The sequence below is a fragment of the Ranitomeya imitator genome, chromosome 9, assembly GCF_032444005.1.
Source record: "Ranitomeya imitator isolate aRanImi1 chromosome 9, aRanImi1.pri, whole genome shotgun sequence".
NCBI lineage: Eukaryota > Metazoa > Chordata > Amphibia > Anura > Dendrobatidae > Ranitomeya > Ranitomeya imitator.
Genome location: NC_091290.1, coordinates 46,907,279 through 46,928,254, shown reverse-complemented (window position 1 = coordinate 46,928,254; position 20,976 = coordinate 46,907,279). Strand labels below are relative to the sequence as shown.

The 20,976-nt window shown below is 44.8% G+C and overlaps 1 protein-coding gene across 2 annotated transcripts in view; it reads left to right on the top strand.

Moving 5' to 3' along the window:
* Positions 1–20,976, top strand: part of CHID1 (chitinase domain containing 1) — a 507,376-nt gene that overhangs the window by 37,110 nt on the left and 449,290 nt on the right. For both annotated transcript variants that reach the window (XM_069740216.1, XM_069740217.1), the window contains exon 7: positions 18,214–18,275. In XM_069740216.1, coding sequence (XP_069596317.1) covers positions 18,214–18,275 — 62 coding nt within the window. The remainder of the gene's footprint in view (positions 1–18,213; positions 18,276–20,976) is intronic.

Below are 20,976 nucleotides of genomic sequence, written 5' to 3'. Positions count from 1 at the left end.
ACGTAGTATATTGCACAGCGAAGTAGTATACAGCACAGAGCCACGTAGTATATTGCCCAGCCACGTAATATATTGGCCAGTCACGTAGTATATTGCCCAGCTACGTAGTATATTGCCCAGTCACGTAGTATATTGCCCAGTCACGTATGTCACAGGTTAAAAAATAAAAAATAAACATATACTCACCTTCCAAGGGCCCCTTGTAGTTCGGTCACATGACCGTGACGTCATGGCAGGTCCTTCTCGCACAAGCGCGCAGGACCTGTGATGACGTCGCGGTCACATGACCGTGACGTCATGGCAGGTCCTTCTCGCGCAGGGCCTGTGATGACTTCGCGGTCACATGACCGTGACGTCATGGTAGGTCCTTCTCCCATACCATCCTTGCCACCGAAACTTGCCGCTTGCATGGAGCGGTTACCGGAGCGTAGCGATGAGCGGGAAAGGTGGCGGAAGGTGACTATATAATGATTTTTTATTTTTATTATTTTTAATATTAGATGTTTTTACTGTGTGACCAATAGTAAAAACTTGGTCACACAGGGTTAATTGCAGCGGTAACTGAGTGAGTTACCTGCGGCATAACGCGGTCCGTTACCGCTGGCATTAACCCTGTGTGAGCGGTGACTGCGGGGAGTATGGAGCGGGCGCTAACTGCAGGCGAGTAGGGAGGGACTAATCGGACTGTGGCCGTCGCTGATTGATCGCGGCATCCATGACAGGCAGCTGGCGAGGCCAATCAGCGACTTGGATTCCATGACAGACAGAGGCCGCGATCAATGAATATCCGTGACAGACAGACAGACAGACAGAAAGACGGAAGTGACCCTTAGACAATTATATAGTAGATATATATGTATGTATATATATAGATAGATGGATAGATATAGATATGTGTGTATGTATGTGTATATATACTTTATATATATATATTTTTTAAATATTATATATTATGTATACATATATTTATATGTAAATATATATATATATATATGTTCAGTGTGTGTATGTATCGAGCCACACCCACTCCACATAGCCATAGCGACAGCGTAGTTATCGAAAGATGGGGAAAAATCATGAGAGGAGAAAAAAAAACGCAACACGTCAGAGAAATGTGATGGCGCTTTCAACAGTGAATGTATTTAACAGTAATGGTGACATTTATACATTCATGCTGCTGAAAGCTGACTAACGTTATCTATATAATCTGAGGAGAATGGCTCCTTAGCTACAGGGAAACTACACGCCCCAGCAGTCACTCATATCATGCCCTCCACCCTCCTCTCATGTAAGAGAGCTCTCCTCCTCATCAACAACCTCTATTTCACGCCTAGAATTGATCACGCAATGATTTCTGGGATTTGTAGTGTAACTGTCCCCGTCTAGCGTTTGTTTCTGCATTCTCTGGACAACAGTTCCCAGAAACCATTCGCGGCGCATGGATTTCTACGAATTGTAGTTCACTGTAGTTCACGTCTGCTGTTATCTAATGCGCAGAAGTGATTATTAAACTACAACTCCCAGCAATCATTGCGACAACTGCCGGCTTTCCTCAGGTTCTGTACTATTTCTAGGCGGGAAATGCTCCTGAGGTGAATGATGGCCCAGGTAGTTCTCTCCTTGTGGTGAATGGTGCTGATATTAATGGTTTCTGAGGTAAATGTCACCTTTATTGGTCTTTATTCGTGTAATCTGCCTTGAAATGTGAAAACACAGCTGATATCATGTTATACCTGTGCGGTGACGTAAGTGTCTGTTTCCCTGTCTAGTGGGTGGCTGAGTGTCATCTTGTGTTAAAAGCCCCCCATAAATGCATCCCACAGCCCCAAATACTTGAGTGTACCATTAACCCCTTCACAATGCAGCCATTTTTAATTTTTGTTCATTTTACCATAAAATCTGAAAAAAAGAGCGAGGGGAAAATGAGAGTGCTGTGTATAAAGGAGGAGCGTGAGGTGCAGGAGTTTTACAGGCAATGCCATACACCAAACAAAACTGCTTAATAGGCAATTCCATATACCAAAGACAATTGCTTAACCCCTTCATGACCGGACTTTTTGTTTATTTTCATTTTTCGCTCATAACTTTTTTTTTGTTTCCATCAATTTGGCCATGTGAGGGCTTATTTTTTGCGGGAGGAGTTGTACTTTTGAAAGACACCATTGGTTTTAGCATGTCGTGTACCAGAAAACGGGAAAATAATTCCAAGTGCGGTGAAATTGCAAAAAAGTTCAATCCCACACTTGTTTTTTGTTTGACTTTTTTGCAAGGTTCACTAAATGCTAAAACTAACCTGGCATTATGATTCTCCAGGTCATTACGAGTTCACAGACACCAAACATGTCTGGGTTCTTTTTTATCTAAGTGGTGAAAAAAATTCCAAACTTTGCTTAAAAAAAAATAATTGCGCAATTCTCTGATACCCGTAGCGTCTCCATTTTTCGTGATTTTGGGTTGGGTGAGGGCTTATTAATTGTTCGCCGAACTGATGTTTTAATGATACCATTTTGGTGCATATACGTTCTTTTGATCGCCCGTTATTGCATTTTAATGCAATGTCGCGGCGACCAAAAAAACTTAATTTTGGCGTTTTGACTTTTTTTTTCACTACGCTGTTTAGCGATCAGGTCAATGCTTTTTTTATTGATAGATCGGATGATTCTGAACACGTCGATACCAAATATGTGTATATTTCATTTTATTTTTGTTTATGTGCAATGTTCATCTTTGCACCAGAAGGAAAAAACAAAAATGATGTTTATCAAAAGTCCCTGACTGAGTTGAAAATAAAATACTATCAATATTTTGGTAATCATTTAGTTAATTTGTGTTGCAAATCTGTAGTGTTGACTATATGATGTGAAATGTTTTTATGTGCAATATAATCCTTAGAATTTGTTATAAGAATCCACAGTTAGTTACTATGTCCGGGCAACTCTTCAGCTAGTGTATACACAAGTATGTATGTCCAAGTGGGTATTACCAGAGAGATTTCACTGAGGTGGTGTTCTGTTTTCTTCTGATGCTAACCACTCAGGCAGCAACACACTGGGGAAAGATGAAAATGCCCCCCACAATAGCTTACAACAAGCTCCGTGTGAGACATGTATGAGAGTGGTCAATTTTATTCTTTGGGTTGATACAATGACGGTGATAGTAAATTTATATAGTTTTCATTATGTTTTATTACTTTAACATAAATTACCGTATATACTCGAGTATAAGCCGACCCCCCTAATTTTGCCACAAAAAACTGGGAAAACTTATTGACTCAAGTATAAGCCTAGGGTGGAAAATGCAGCAGCTACCTGTGAATTTCAGAAATAAAAATAGATGCTCCATACCGTTCATTATGGCCCCATAGATGCTCCACATAAAGCTGTGCCACATAGAATGCTCTGCACCGTTCATTATGGCCCCATAGATGCTCCACATAAAGCTGTGCCATATATAATGCTCTGCACCGTTCATTATGGCCCCATAGATGCTCCACATAAAGCTGTGCCACATATAATGCTCTGCACCGTTCAGTATGGCCCCATAGACGCTCCATATAAAGCTGTGCCATATATAATGCTCTGCACCGTTCAGTATGGCCCCATAGATGCTCCATATAAAGCTGTGCCATATATAATGCTCTGCACCGTTCAGTATGGCCCCATAGATGCTCCACATAAAGCTGTGCCATATATAATGCTCTGCACCGTTCATTATGGCCCCATAGATGCTCCACATAAAGCTGTGCCACATATAATGCTCTGCACCGTTCAGTATGGCCCCATAGACGCTCCATATAAAGCTGTGCCACATATAATGCTCTGCACCGTTCATTATGGCCCCATAGACGCTCCATATAAAGCTGTGCCATATATAATGCTCTGCACCGTTCATTATGGCCCCATAGACGCTCCATATAAAGCTGTGCCATATATAATGCTCTGCACCGTTCAGTATGGCCCCATAGACGCTCCATATAAAGCTGTGCCGTATATAATGCTCTGCACCGTTCAGTATGGCCCCATAGATGCTCCATATAAAGCTGTGCCATATATAATGCTCTGCACCGTTCAGTATGGCCCCATAGATGCTCCATATAAAGCTGTGCCATATATAATGCTCTGCACCGTTCAGTATGGCCCCATAGATGCTCCATATAAAGCTGTGCCATATATAATGCTCTGCACCGTTCATTATGGCCCCATAGATGCTCCACATAAAGCTGTGCCATATATAATGCTCTGCACCGTTCATTATGGCTCCACATAAAGCTGTGCAATATATAATGCTCTGCATCGTTCAGTATGGCCCCATAGATGCTCCACATAAAACTGTGCCATATAGAATGCTCTGCACCATTCATTATGGCCCCATAGATGCTCCACATAAAGCTGTGCCCCATATAATGCTCTGCACCGTTCATTATGGCCCCATAGACGCTCCATATAAATCTGTGCAATATATAATGCTGCTGCGGCTGCTGCAATAAAAAACCAAACAAACGACATACTCACCTCTCTTGCTTGCAGCTCCTCAGCGTCCCGTCTCGGCGTCTCTTCGCACTGACTGTTCAGGCAGAGGGCGGTGCGCACACTAGTATGGCATCGCGCCCTCTGACCTGAACAGTCACTGCAAGAGGACGCGAAGACGGAGCGGCGCCCGGCGTGTGGAACACGGACAGGTAACTATGAGATACTTACCTGCTCCCGGCGTCCCTGGCTCCTTCCCCCGGACAGCTGGTCTCCGGGTACCGCAGCCTCTTCCTCTGTCAGCGGTCACCGTTACCGCTCATTAGAAAAATGAATATGCGGCTCCACCCCTATGGGAGTGGAGTCCATATTGACAACTTTAATGAGCGGTACCATGTGACCGCTGAACAGGGGAAGAGCTGCGGCACCGAAGACCGTGGGACGGCAGGGGGAGCGCCAGGAGCGCCGGGACTAGGTGAGTATGCGACACGCTCTCTCCCCCTCACCCGCCGACCCCACCGCCGACCGTGACTCGAGTATAAGCCGAGAGGGGCACTTTCAGCCCAAAAATTTAAGCTGAAAATCTCGGCTTATACTCGAGTAAATACGGTACTTTCACAAGTTTTTGCCTTCCTATATTCTGAGAGCTGTAATGTTTTTATTTTTGTGTTGCCAAACTGTGTGAGGACTTTTTGCGGGATGATTGTGACAAATTAGGAGACCATAAGCCTATTTGGATCACTTTATGTCTTTTTTGGGGGGGAGAGGAGGGAAAGTGACATGAACATAAAGCATCAATCCTGGAATTGTTTTTATTATTTTTCTAATGTGTAATTTACATGTGATAAGTAACATGATGGGTCTTATACCTTGGGTTTTTATATACGGGATATTTTTGTTTTGTTTCTCAAAATTAATACATTTGTTTTGATAATGTATGGCAGTCTACCGTACAGAACATAGTAACAGTGTAGACATTGCAGCACATACCTCAGCATTGCACTCCTATAAAGTGTCTGCCAGAATTTTGCTATGAAATCTGACAAAGCAGCCAAAAACCTTGCACTGGAATATACCATATTTTTCGGACTATAAGGCTACTTTCACACTGGCGTTTTTTGCCAGACGTCGCAATGCGTCGTTTATGGCAAAAAACGCGTCCTGCAAAGTTGTTTGCAGGATGCGTTTTTGCCCCATAGATTAACATTAGCGACGCATTGCGACACGTCGCAACCGTCGTGCGACGGTTGCGCCGTGTTGTGGCGGACCGCAGGGAGCAAAAAACGTTACATGTAACGTTTTTTGCTCCTGATGGACCGCTTTTTCCGACCGCGCATGCGCGGCAGGAACTCCGCCCCCACCTCCCTGCACCTCACAATTGGGCAGCGGATGCGCCGGAGAAATGCATCCGCTGCACCCCTTGTGCAGTGCGTCAAACGCTAGCGTCGGAATCTCTGCCCGACGCATTGCGACGGGGAGATTCCGACGCTAGTGTGAAAGTAGCCTAAGACACACCAGACTATAAGACTCACCCCAAATTTTGGGGTGGAAAATAGCAGAAAAAAGATTTTTATGAGATAGGGCTCCATCTTATTGTCCGAATTTAAGGTATCTTACCTGAGGAGCGGTGGTGGTACTGCGGGGTCACAGGAGGCATGGTCCCTTCCTCTGGCGACAGAAGTGGGGCAATGCTGCAGTGCTGGGGTGCGATTCTGCGGGTCCGGTGTCGGCAGTGAGGCAGAGCACCGAAGCAGGGTCCCTTCCTCAGGATGCCGGTGGCAGAAATGTGTCCACCCTGCTGTCCGGTGTCCACGGCGAACACATCAACGGTTTCCCTGCGTCCATCTTCCTGAAGCCGTGGGCTGCTGGAGGCTTCAGGAAAATGGCCGCCAGAGGCCACGCGTGTGCAGATTGAGATCTTGGCAGCCATTTTCCTGAAGCTGAGTGCCACCGAGATCTCAATCTGCGCATGCGCGGCCTGCGGCGGCCATTTTCCTGAATCCTCCGGTGGCCCACGGCTTCAGGAAGATGGCCGCAGAGAAACTGGTGATGCGCTCGCCGTGGACACATTTCTGCCCCAGGCATCCTGAGGAAAGGACCCTGCTCAGGTGCACTCCACACCACACACCGCCGCAGCATCGCCACACCTCTGCAGCCGATTCAGCTGCCGCAAATTCCCCGGTAAGCCTGCGTTCGCACCATAAGACGCACCCTCCATTTTCCTCCAAAATTTTTTGTGAAAAAATCGGACACGTACACATCCCCAAAGAATATCATGGGTACGAATACTATTTGTGAAAACCACGATTAACACTCGTCCAAGAAATTTGGTTGTGTGCCCGAACCCTAAAAGAGATTTCATTGCATGAAGAAATAAAGTTTTGACCTGAAAAGACGTGTTAATATGTGGACTTTTACTTTTTAATATGTGTAACAGCAACCCAGCATCCCTCCTATATCTCTCATTAATGATGAGGGGAGGATTGTTGTAGTTTGGCTTTAGGCTTTGTGCCATCAGTGTGACCATGTTAAGTGTGGAGTTCTTGGTATCTTTCAAATAATGCCAGTATAGGGGGCTTAACTTTATTATCTGGTACTTCCAAATTGATAAACCCATCATTATGTGATCGGTTGGGTACTGAGTTTTGGCACCTCCGCCAGTCAGCTGTTTGAAGGGGCCGTGGTACTCCGGCGATCTCAGCATGCCCTTCATGGTTTACTAGGCGCTGCTCTGTACGCTCTTGTGGCTCAGCCCCATTCACTTTAATGTGACAACAATGTACTGAGCTATGACACCAAGCATAGCTGCTGCAAAAAATATGGAACTCTGCTCCGTAAGACGTGAAGAGTCCGTGGTGCTCTACAGATCAATGCAATCCCTTCAAACAGCTGATCAGCAGGGGTGCTGAGAGTCGTACCCTCACCGATCTGATATTGATGGCCTGTCCTGAGAATAGTCCTCATGGATTAACCCAATGAGAACAAGCCTTTTTCAAAGGTTCTTAATTACTTGTATAGCACTCACCAGCGGCCACTAAACCATGTCCAGATCTGCGACGACGTTCTACCCTGTACTAAGATTACATCCGGCCACTGCTTCTATTTACTCTTCAGTGGAGCTTCCGGGTGTCAAATTCCAACCAATTTCATATTGATTAGTTCCATTGGATGCCTTATCCTTTACAACCCCTTAAATCCTACTAAAAGGCTTCTAAGAGATACTCCTGTGACTGCCACTTCAGGAGCCAAGACAACCGTACATCAGACCTGAGCACAAATTCCATGCATCCAAAGCTTTTTTGTAACAGCTTTTCATTTTAAGGGTCTCCCCACTGGTAGGCAGAAGCCAGCAATCTGCAGAGAGCGGTGCTTACCTTGCAGAAAGAAGTCATGATCAGGGGATGCTCTCAGTGACCCATATCATTTAACAAGGTTTGTAGTTGCCACAGACCCTTTACATTTCAACTGTAGGTTTGGATGAAACGAAAGAAACGTTTATGCAAACCGTGTAAGGCTATGTGCACACGTAGGAAATGTGGTGCAGAATTTTCTGCACTAAATCTGCATCTGCAGATTTGATGCAGTTTCTGTGCAGTTTCTGTGCAGTTTCTGTGCAGTACAATGTAAATCAATGTGAAAAAAAAAGCTGTGCACATGGTGCAGAAAAAACTGCTGCAGAAACGCTGCAGAACTGCACAAAAGAAGTGACGTGCACTTCTTTGAAATCTACAGTGTTTCTGCGCAGATTTTTCTGCACCATGTGCACAGCTTTTTTTTTCACATTGATTTACATTGTACTGTAAATCAAGTGCAGTTCTGCAGCGTTTCTGCAGCAGAAAAATCTGCTGCAGTTCTGCACCAATTCTGCACTAAATTTGCATCGTGTGCACATACCCTAAGGCCACATTCACACGTTCCTTTTTGTCCCGCGGGTTTTCCCGCAGCGGATTTGATAAATCTGCAGGGCAAACCCGCTGCGGTTATCCCTGCAGATTTATCGCGGTTTGTCCTGCGGGTTCCGCTGCGGGATTTACCCCTACTATTGATGCTGCATATGCAGCAATATGCAGCATCAATAGTAGTGTTAAAAATAATAAAATCATGATGATATACTCACCCTCTGACGTCCCGATCTCCTGGGCGCTGCAGGCGGCGGTCCGGTTCCAAAGATGCTGTGCGACCAGGACCTTCGGTGACGTCACGGTCATGTGACCGCGACGTCACCGAAGGTCCTGGTCGCATAGCAAACCGGAGACCGGACGGCCGTGTGCAGCGCTGAGACTTCCGAGGGTGAGTATAACATGATTTTTTATTTTAATTCTTTTTTTTTAAAACAACTATGGTTCCCGGGGCCTGGAGGAGACTCTCCTCTCCTCCACCCCGGGTATAACCCGCACATTATCCGCATTACTTCCCGCATGGTGGGCACAGCCCCATGCGGGAAGTAAGCGGATCAATGCATTTCTATGGGTTCAGAATCGCTGCAATTCTGCACAAAGAAGTGACATGGTCCTTCTTTTTTTCCGCAGCAATTCTGCGCGTTTTTTTTCGGGTTTTTCCGCATCATGTGCACTGCGGTTTCTGTTTTCCATAGGGTAACATTGTACTGTACCCTGCATGGAAAACAGCTGCGGACCCGCAGCGGCAAAATCGCCGCGGTTCCGCAGTAAAAACCGCATAGTGTGAACATGGCCTTAGACTTTTCAGGATTGTTAAACAGAAACTGTGAAACCGAGCATGTCTCTTACATGGAAGCACTAATGTTTTATTCAGCAGCTGCACACAACTTTTATAGCTTTTATAAATAACTTTAGTTTTGCAAAATGTTATTCAAAAAGTTGTTTTTTTTTACAAGAAGTGTAATTTTGCAGAGCTGAGGGCAGCGGAGCAGTTTGTCATTTCCACCTCCTCAGCGCAATTACTCAGTAGGAGATGTATTTTTTTTCAGCAATTCTTGAACATACAGAATTAGCCTTGAAATATGTTTTTGTAAAAACAATATAAAATAATAGTGTGGAGTGTTGTCTGCTTTATTCTATAAACTTCAAAGCCCTCGTGCTGTATGTCTAGTCTCAGCCATCAACCATGCACGTCAAGGCTAATTACAAAGTACAACTTCAGGCTGATGATTTTTTTTTTTTATACTGTTATTTGCTTTTCCTTGTTAATTTTACACCAACATCTACTATAGAAAACTGAGAAAACTTAGCAAATACATTTTCTTTTTTCAGTATTTGAAAAAAAACAAACAGATTTGCACATTGCGTTCCAAATTATGCAAATGCTTTTTTTCTTTGATTTTCCTAAATGGTCGATGCAAATGAGTCTAATGTTCAAATGATCAACTGTTAAAGTATAAATCATTTTATTGGACAAGCATTCCAATGATAATAGTATTTTTTTCAAAACTAGTTCCACAACAGCTTTTTAACCCCTTCCCGACCTGTGACACAGCGTATGCGTCATGAAAGTCGGTGCCAATCCGACCTGTGACGCATATGCTGTGTCACAGAATGATCGCATCCCTGCAGATCGGGTGAAAGGGTTAACTCCCATTTCACCCGATCTGCAGGGACAGGGGGAGTGGTAGTTTAGCCCAGGGGGGGTGGCTTCACCCCCCCGTGGCTACGATCGCTCTGATTGGCTGTTGAAAGTGAAACTGCCAATCAGAGCGATTTGTAATATTTCACCTAAAAAACTGATGAAATATTACAATCCAGCCATGGCCGATGCTGCAATATCATCGGCCATGGCTGGACACACTAATGTGCCCCCACCCCACCCCACCGATCGCCCCCCCAGCCCCCCGATCTGTGCAGCGCTCCCCTCCGTCCTGTGCTCCGCTCCCCCGTCCTCCTGTCCGCTCCCCCCGTGCTCCAGTCAACCCCCCCGCACTCCGATCACCCCCCCCGCACAGCGATCCCCCCCCGTGCTCCAATCACCCCCCCTGCACAGCGATCCCCCACCCCATGCTCCAATCCACCCGCACTCACACCGATCCTCATCCGTGCTCCGACGCCCCCCACCCCGTGCTCCGACGCCTCCCCCCGTGCTCCGACGCCCCCCCGTGCTCCGACGCCCCCCCCCCGTGCCCTGATCTCCCCCCCCCCCCCCCCGTGCCCTGATCTCCCCCCCCCTTATACTTACCGAGCCTGCCGGTGTCCGTCTTCTTTCCTGGGCGCCGCCATCTTCCAAAATGGCGGGCGCATGTGCAGTGCGCCCGCCGAATCTGCCGGCCGGCAGATTCGTTCCAGAGTGAATTTTGATCACTGAGATAGGTTATATCTCAGTGATCAAAATAAAAAAATAGTAAATGACCCCCCCCCCTTTGTCACCCCCATAGGTAGGGACAATAAAAAAAATAAAGAATTTTTTTTTTTTCACTAAGGTTGGAGTTAGAACTAGGGGTAGGGTTAGGGTTAGGGGTAAGGGTAGGGTTAGGGCTAGGGTTAGGGGTAGGGTTAGGGGTAGGGTTAGGGTTCGGGATATGCACACGTATTCTGGTCCTCTGCGGATTTTTCCGCAGAGGATTTGATAAATCCGCAGTGCTAAACCGCTGTGGATTTACCGCGGTTTTTCTGCGCATTTCACTGCGGTTTTACAACTGCGATTTTCTATTGGAGCAGTTGTAAAACCGCTGCGGAATCCGCAGAAAGAAGTGACATGCTGCAGAATGTAAACCGCTGCGTTTCCGTGCTGTTTTTCTGCAGCATGTGTACAGCGTTTTACACCTGTTCCTCAATAGGAATCCACAGGTGAAATCCGCACAAAAAACACTGGCAATCCGCGGAAAATCCGCAGGTAAAACGCAGTGCCTTTTACCCGCGCATTTTTCAAAAATGGTGCTGAAAAATCTCATACGAATCCGCAACGTTGGCACATAGCCTTAGGGTTGGGTTGGAATTAGGGTTGTGGTTAGGGTTAGGGGTGTGTTGGGGTTACGGGTGTGTTGGGGTTAGGGTTGTGATTAGGGTTACGGCTACAGTTGGGATAAGGTTTAGGGGTGTGTTGAGGTTAGTGTTGGAGTTAGAATTGAGGGGTTTCCACTGTTTAGGCACATCAGGGGGTCTCCAAACGCAACATGGCGCCACCATTGATTCCAGCCAATCTTGTATTCAAAAAGTCAAATGGTGCTCCCTCACTTCCGAGCCCCGACGTGTGCCCAAACAGTGGTTTACCCCCACATATGGGGTACCAGCATACTCAGGACAAACTGCGCAACAATTACTGGGGTCCAATGTCTCCTGTTACCCTTGAGAAAATAAAAAATTGCTTGCTAAAACATAATTTTTGAGGAAAGAAAAATGATTTTTTATTTTCACGGCTCTGCGTTGTAAACGTCTGTGAAGCACTTGGGGGTTCAAAGTGCTCAGCACATATCTAGATAAGTTCCTTGGGGGGTCTAGTTTCCAAAATGGGGTCACCTGTGGGGGGTTTTTACTGTTTAGGCACACCAGGGGCTCTGCAAACGCAACGTGACGTCCGCAGACAATTCCATCAAAGTCTGCATTTCAAAAGTCACTACTTCCCTTCTGAGCCCCGACGTGCGCCCAAACAGTGGTTTACCCCCACACATGGGGTATCGGCGTACTCAGGAGAAACTGGACAACAACTTTTGGGCTCCAATTTCTCCTGTAACCCTTGGGAAAATAAAAAATTCTGGGCTAAAAAATTATTTTTGAGGAAAGAAAACGTATTTATTATTTTCACGGCTCTGCGTTATAAGCTTCTGTAAAGCACTTGGGGGTTGAAAGTGCTCACCACATATCCAGATAAGTTCCTTTGGGGGTCTAGTTTCCAAAATGGGATCACTTGTGGGGGGTTTCTACTGTTTAGGCACACCAGGGGCTCTGCAAACGCAACGTGACGCCCGCAGACCATTCCATCAAAGTCTGCATTTCAAAAGTCACTACTTCCCTTCTGAGCCCCGACGTGTGCCCAAACAGTGGTTTACCCCCACACAAGGGGTATCGTCGTACTCAGGAGAAACTGGACAACAACTTTTGTGGTCCAATTTCTCCTGTAACCCTTGGGAAAATAAAAAATTCTGGGCTAAAAAATTATTTTTGAGGAGAGAAAACGTATTTATTATTTTCACGGCTCTGTGTTATGAACTTCTGTGAAGCACTTGGGGGTTGAAAGTGCTCACCACATATCTAGATAATTTCATTTCGGGGTCTAGTTTCCGAAATGGGGTGACTTGTGGGGGGTTTCTACTGTTTAGTCACATCAGGGGCTCTGCAAACGCAACGTGGCGCTCGTAGAGCATTCCATCAAAGTCTGTATTTCAAAACGTCACTACTTCACTTCCGAGCCCCGGCAAGTGCCCAAATAGTAGTTTACCCCCACATGTGGGGTATCACCGTACTCAGGAGAAACTGGACAACAAATATTGGGGTCAACTTTCTCCTGTTACCCTTGGGAAAATTAAAAAATTCTGGGCTAAAAAATTATTTTTGAGGAAAGAAAACGTATTTATTATTTTCACTGCTCTGTGTTATGAACTTCTGTGAAGCACTTGGGGGTTCAAAGTGCTCACCTCACATCTAGATAAGTTCCTTTTGGGGTCTAGTTTCCAAAATGGGGTCACTTGTGGGGGGTTTCTACTGTTTAGCCACATCAGGGGCTCTGCAAACGCAACGTGACGCCCGCAGAGCATTTCATCAAAGTCTGCATTTCAAAACGTCACTACTTCACTTCCGAGCCCCAGCATGTGCCTAAACAGTGGTTTACCCCCACATATGGGGTATCAGCGTACTCAGGAGAAACTGGACAACAACTTTTGGGGTCAAATTTCTCCTGTTACCCTTGGGAAAATAAAAAATTGCGGGCTAAAAAATCATTTTTGAGAAAAGAAATTTTTTATTTTATTTTCATGGCTCTGCGTTATAAACTTCTGTGAAGCACTTGAGGGTTCAAAGTGCTCACCACACATCTAGATTAGTTCATTTGGGGGTCTAGTATCCAAAATGGGGTCATTTGTGGGGGATCTCCAATGTTTAGGCACATAGGGGCTCTCCAAACGCGACATGGTGTCCGCTAATGATTGGAGTTAAATTTCCATTTAAAAAGCCAAATGGCGTGCCTTCCCTTCTGAGCCCTGCCGTGCGCCCAAACAGTGGTTTACCCCCTCATATGGGGTATCTGCGTACTCAGGACAAACTGGACAACAACATTTGTGGTCCAATTTCTCCTATTACCATTGGCAAAATAGGAAATTCCAGGCTAAAAAATCATTTTTGAGAAAAGAAAAATTATTTTTTATTTTCATGGCTCTGCATTATAAACTTCTGTGAAGCACCTGGGGGTTCAAAGTGCTCAGTATGCATCTAGATAAGTTCCTTGGGGGGTCTAGTTTCCAAAATGGGGTCACTTGTGGGGGAGCTTCAATGCATAGGCACACAGGGGCTCTCCAAATGCGACATGGTGTCCGCTAACAATTGGAGCTAATTTTCCATTCAAAAAGTCAAAAGGCGCGCCTTCCCTTCCGAGCCCTGCCGTGTGCCCAAACAGTGGTTTACCCCCACATATGAGGTATCGGCGTACTCGGGAGAAATTGCTCAACAAATTTTAGGATCCATTTTATCCTATTGCCCATGTGAAAATAAAAAAATTGAGGCGAAAAGAAATTTTTTGTGAAAAAAAAAAGTACTTTTTCATTTTTACGGATCAATTTGTGAAGCACCTGAGGGTTTAAAGTGCTCACTAGGCATCTAGATAAGTTCCTTGGGGGTCCAGTTTCCAAAATGGGGTCACTTGTGGGGGAGCTCCAATGTTTAGGCACACAGGGTCTCTCCAAACGCGACATGGTGTCCGCTAACGATGGAGATAATTTTTAATTCAAAAAGTCAAATGGCGCTCCTTCCCCTCCGAGCCTTACCATGTGCCCAAACAGTGGTTTACCCCCACATGTGAGGTATAGGTGTACTCAGGAGAAATTGCCCAACAAATTTTAGGATCCATTTTATCCTGTTGTCCATCTGAAAATGAAAAAATTGAGGCGAAAATAATTTTTTTGTGAAAAAAAAGTACTTTTTCATTTTTACAGATCAATTTGTGAAGCACCTGGGGGTTTAAAGGGATCACTATGCATCTAGATAAGTTCCTTGGGGCGTCTAGTTTCCAAAATGGGGTCACTTGTGGGGGAGCTCCAATTTTTAGGCACACGGGGGCTCTCCAAACGTGACATGGTGTCCGCTAAAGAGTGCAGCCAATTTTTCATTCAAAAAGTCAAATGGCGCTCCTTCCCTTCCAAGCCCTGCCGTGCGCCCAAACAGTGGTTTACCCCCACATATGAGGTATCAGCGTACTCAGGACAAATTGGACAACAACTTTCGTTGTTCAGTTTCTCCTTTTACCATTGGGAAAATAAAAAAAATTGTTGCTGAAAAATCATTTTTGTGACTAAAAAGTTAAATGTTCATTTTTTCCTTCCATGTTGCTTCTGCTGCTGTGAAGCACCTGAAGGGTTAATAAACTTCTTGAATGTGGTTTTGAGCACCTTGAGGGGTGCAGTTTTTAGAATGGTGTCACTTTTGGGTATTTTCAGCTATATAGACCCCTCAAACTGACTTCAAATGTGAGGTGGTCCCAAAAAAAAATGGTTTTGTAAATTTCGTTGTAAAAATGAGAAATCGCTGGTCAAATTTTAACCCTTATAACTTCCTAGCAAAAAAAAATTTTGTTTCCAAAATTGTGCTGATGTAAAGTAGACGTGTGGGAAATGTTATTTATTAACTATTTTGTGTCACATAACTCTCTGGTTTAACAGAATAAAATTTCAAAATGTGAAAATTGCGAAATTTTCAAAATTTTCGCCAAATTTCCGTTTTTATCACAATTAAACACAGAATTTATTGACCTAAATTTACCACTAACATGAAGCCCAATATGTCACGAAAAAACAATCTCAGAACCGCTAGGATCCATTGAAGCGTTCCTGAGTTATTACCTCATAAAGGGACACTGGTCAGAATTGCAAAAAACGGCAAGGTCTTTAAGGTCAAAATAGGCTGGGTCATGAAGGGGTTAAACATTTTATAGGTTGTGAAGAACTGAAAATGGTAATTTGATCAACTTGCAGCATTAAGGCTACTTTCACACTAGCTTCGGACTCAGCCCGTCGCAGTGCGTCGGGCCGACGTTCCGATGCTAGCAGTGAATGCGCCGCACAATGGGGGCAGCGGATGCATTTTTCTAGCGCATCCGCTGCCCCATTGTGAGGTGCGGGAAGGGGGGGGCGGAGTTCCGTCCGCGCATGCGCTGTCGGAAAAAGCGGACAGTCGGTAGCAAAAAACGTTACATGTAACGTTTTTTGCTCCCGGCGGTCCGACACAGCGCAACCGTCGCACGACGATTGCGACGTGTGTCAATGCGTCGCAATGCGTCGCTAATGTTAGTCTATGGGGCCAAAATGCATCCTGCAGACAACTTTGCAGGATGTGTTTTTTCCCCTAAATGACGCATTGCGACGTATTAAAAAAAATGCTAGTGTGAAAGTAGCCTAAGAGGTCACATTTACTGAAATCAAAGTTATTTTCAATCAAAAACATCTTAACAGGCCAAGCTATATGATATCATTGGAACCCTTCTTTGATATCACCTTCACAATTCTTGCATCCATTGAACTTATGAGTTTTTGAATAGTTTCTGCTTGTATTTCTTTGCAGGATATCAGAATAGCCTCCCAGAGCTGCTGTTTTGGTGTGAACTGCCTCCTGCCCTCATAGATCTTTTGCTTGAGGACACTTGAAAGGTTCTCAATAGGGTAGAGATCAGGGGAGGATGTTGACCAGTGGCCACACCATGAGTTTCTTTCCTTTTATTCCCAAAGCAGCCAATGACTGAGAGGTATTTTTTGCAGCTTGAAATGGTGCATTGTCAGCATACAATAATTTTGCTACGCATGGAAGAAAGTGGTCACTCCAGAAACTCTGTATACTTTGCTAAGGTCATTTTCACACCTTCAAGGACCCTAAAGGGGCCTTCCAGCTCTCTTCCCCAAAACACGACTCTGCTACCACCTTCCTTGGGACATGGTGGCCATCCACCAATCATCCACTACTCCATCCATCTGGACCTTCCAGGGTTGCATGGCACTCATCTGTCAACAACACTGCTTTAAAATCACTCTTCATGTATGTCTGGGCCCACTGCAACCGTTTCTACTTTTCAGCACTGTTTAGGGGTGGCTGAATAGTAAGTTTATGTAAAACTGCAAGCCTCCTGAAGATCCTACACCTTGAGGTTCGCAGAACTCCAGAGGCACAAGCATCTTCTCATACCCGTTGGCTGCTTTATACTGGTATTCTAGCAACTGCTCTCTAAATCCGATGAATTTTTCTGTCAGAAAACTTTCTCATTATGCCTTTATCTGCAAAAACATCAGTCAGTCAGAAATCAGTCAGAAATCTCTTCGTAGTACGATGATCATGCTTACATTTTCATGAAATAGCTAATGTTTTAATTCCTTGGGCAATGCATTGCACTATTTGATGCTTTTTTGCAGCAAAGAGATTCTTTTTCTTTCCCATATTGCTTGAAACCTTTTGCTGCTTAAATAATGTAGAACATCCTTCTTAAGTAGTATTGTTTTAACTGGGCTCACCTGGCAAACTAATTATCACAGGTGTTTGAGATTGATTTCAGTGATCCAAAAATTACATCTTTATGGCACTAAAATCCAATTTGAATAATAATTTTGAAAGTGGTTTATTACAGAAGGCACCGATAAATAGTTTGTGGGTCTGATTCATTAAGATTGTCTCTGTGCATGCCAGTTTTAATAGTGGACATGTTTGAGTGAGCTACATCTAATTCATTAGCCACTTAATGAATTAGTTGCAACTTACAGATGTCATGGGCCACCGCCGGAACTGTTACTGTAGTCAGCATCATTAGTACAGAAATAGTTTTAAGGGGGCTGGTCAGGCTCGGGACAAGTCTGAAGACACTCTATATGACTGCATGTAGCCGAATCGTGATAGCATGTGGTGCACACGCTGTTAACGATTCCCCAGTATTCCCAGTGACATGTATGCAATTTGTATGCCTGCAGTCACTCCTCCTGCTTTTCCCAATTCACTGCTATTGAGAGAACCTGAACGTATCTACTCATCATATGACCGCTAGTAAGCAAATCTCATAAATCGCCTCAGGAATACCGGGGAATTGTGACAGTGTGTGCAAAACACTCCATCCTGATTCAGCAGTCACTTAGTGACTGCAAACCTTTGTCCGAAACATTGGAAGCCCTTTTAAAATCATCATTGCAGAGATTTAGTAGAATTTATATCTGGTGACTAAGGCCTCTTTCACACTTCCGTCTTTCTTACGTCTCAATCCATCGATTTTTGAAAATGCAGGATCCTGCAAAAAAATTTCCAGGATCCTGCATTTTCCCATAGACTTGTATTGCCGACGGATCGCGACGTATGGCCACACGTTGCGTCCGTCGTGCACTGGATGCGTCGGGTTTTGGCGGCCCGTCATCACAGAAAAACGTTCAAGGGAACGTTTTTCTGTACGTCGCATCCAGTGTTTCAGACTGCGCATGCCCAGCAGGAAATATTGCTCTCACGATCTTTCCTGCTCGGCAGCGTGACGGCCCCGTACCGACGGTAGTGTGAAAGAAGCCTTAGTGAATATGAACATATTGTAAAATCTGATTGTGAAAATCAGTGTTAATTGGATGTGCTGCATATTTGTACTTTGCTAACGTAACACTGAACGCTCTTTATATCGCCAGGATGAACAGTTGGACGGCTTTGTGATAGAAGTTTGGAGTCAGCTGGGAGGACAGAAGAGGCAGTAAGTATTTTGTTCTGTGTTCAATTTACTAAATGGTCGTCGATTTAGTGACTGTGAACTCGAATGGTCTGAATTAGAGCATCCTAACTCTGAGGAATTAGACATTTTATAAAAATGGGTTGTTCAGGATCAGCATATTGATGACCTGTAAATAGGATAGTGGCAGTGGTCAGCTGTAAACGCTATATGGATCCGAAACCGTGCGGACCTGTACATTATTTAATGGCTGCGTCTGGGTACTGCTCCTTAATGCTTGGCAGCGGCCATTACACCATATACGGAGCTGCGGTGTTCAGCACCATACATTGTACATACCTGGCTATTGCCGGGGCAATTATCTGCTCTCCAATTGGTCTCATAGCAATGACCTATAAGATGGGTAGACTATCAAGATGGTCTACCCGCTGTATAGGTCATTAATATGAGACACAGAGAACCGTGATGAATACAAATCCATCCCATTTACCAGGTAGGATAAGATAGATTGTTTAGCAAATTAAAGCTTACTGTGCACAAAGGGCAAAAATCAAAATTGACCTTTCTGCATCTATGACATACAGGTCCTGTCTGGTCTTCTCCGCCTGTATTAGTGGTGTATTATTCCAGCACTGACTGGAAAGCTAATAACCATAATTAGTTTTAAAGGAGAGATGGCGAACAGAACACACACAGGCAGCTGGTTTTATCTGTTCCTCCAGGATGTTGTAGGAATCCAGCTCCCCCGACCCTTCTAATGTAGTAAATTGGCAAGAAGCGTAATACACTTTAAAATTAACTCACTTTTTCCTGGTCCTCCAATATTGAAGAAAATCTAAAAAGGGATTGAGCAGGATTATAGCAAAAAAAAATCTACTGATATGGAACTCAACCGAAGGACAAAATAATTCGCTTGGGAGACAGGGTCCCAAGTGCAGACTTTGATTTGGGGACTGGTGAGGGGTCTTCTAACCTAAACTCAACAGCCTTAGTGCACACTCAGACAACTGCAGAAATCAGACCGAAAACAGACCACAATGCACAGACTGACCAAGTTTGACAGCTTCATATATTTCTATGCAGCTGTCGCACGCAGGTGGGGAGTGCCGCCAGCCAGTCCGGGCATTGCAGTCTGATCTCGGCCAGATTTATATGGTCATCTGACTCATACGTATATATGAAACTATTGAGGTCAGGTCCAATGTTGTGGGTTCTGTTTTTGGGCTCCCTCTGGTGGTTACTGATGGTACTGGGTGACTTGTGTTCTCTGCGGTCTCTGGTGTCCACCTGTTCCATCAGGTTATGGGAGTTTCCTATTTAGCCTGGCTTTTTTGTCATTTCCTCGCCGGCTATCAATGTAATCAGCTTGTCTTTTTACCTCTGCTCCCTGCGTCTGTTATCTTCAGGACAAGCTAAGTTTTGATTTTCCTGTTCCACGTTTTGCTTAATTTTTGTCTTAGTCCAGCTTGCAGATATGTGATTCCTTGCTGCTGGTTGCTCTAGTGGGCTGAAATTACTCCTCATGTTCCATGAGTTGGCACATAAGTTCAAGTAATTTCAGGATGGTTTTTTGAAGGGTTTTTCGCTGACCGCGCAGTTCACTTTTGTATCCTCTGCTATCTAGCTTTAGCGGGCCTCATTTTTGCTGATTCTATTTTCATAACTACGTATGTGCTTTCCTCTCATTTCACCGTTATTACATGTGGGGGGCTGCTATTTCTGTGGGGTGTTTCTCTGGAGGCAAGTGAGGTCTGTGTTTCTTCTTATAGGGGAAGTTAATCCTTCGGCTGGCGCGAGACGTCTAGGAATCATCGTAGGCACGTTCCCCGGCTACTGCTAGTTGTGTGTTTAGGTTCAGGATCGCGGTCAGCTCAGGTTCCATCACCCTAGAGCTTGTTTTGTTTTTGTGCTTGTCCTTTTGTGATCCCCTGCCATTGGGATCATGACAGTATAGCCGGCCTGAAAAAATTGGTCATCGTTTTGGCTGAAGTAGGAGGAAAAGTAGTCTGAGGAAGTTTTTTTTTTTTTTTTTTTTCCCTCCTCAGTGTTTGCTGCCTAGCCTTAATTGCAGCTTGACTGCTTCTTTCCTCCTCTTAATCCTTGAATGGCTCTGACCTCAGCTGTTTATCATGGACGTCCAGAGTTTGGCTTCCAGCCTGAATAATCTTGCTGCTAAGGTTCAAAATATACAAGATTTTGTTGTACATACGCCTATGTCTGAACCTAGAATTCCTGTCCCAGAGTTTTTTTCTGGAGATAGATCTAGTTTTCTGAATTTTAGGAACAATTGCAATTTGTTTCTTTCCTTGAAATCTCGCTCCTCTGGAGACCCTGCTCAGCAGGTCAAGATTGTTATATCTTTCCTGCGGGGTGACCCTCAGAATTGGGCATTTGCATTGGCACCAGGGGATCCTGCGTTGCTCAATGTGGATGCGTTTTTTCTGGCATTGGGTTTGCTCTATGAGGAACCTAACCTAGAGATTCAGGCTGAAAAAGCTTTATTGGCTCTATCTCAGGGGCAAGATGAAGCAGAAATATATTGTCAGAAATTTCGGAAATGGTCGGTGCTTACTCAGTGGAATGAGTGCGCTCTGGCTGCAAAATTCAGAGATGGCCTTTCTGAGGCCATTAAAGATGTTATGGTGGGGTTCCCGGCGCCTACAGGTCTGAATGAGTCCATGACTATGGCTATTCAGATTGATCGGCGTTTACGGGAGCGCAAACC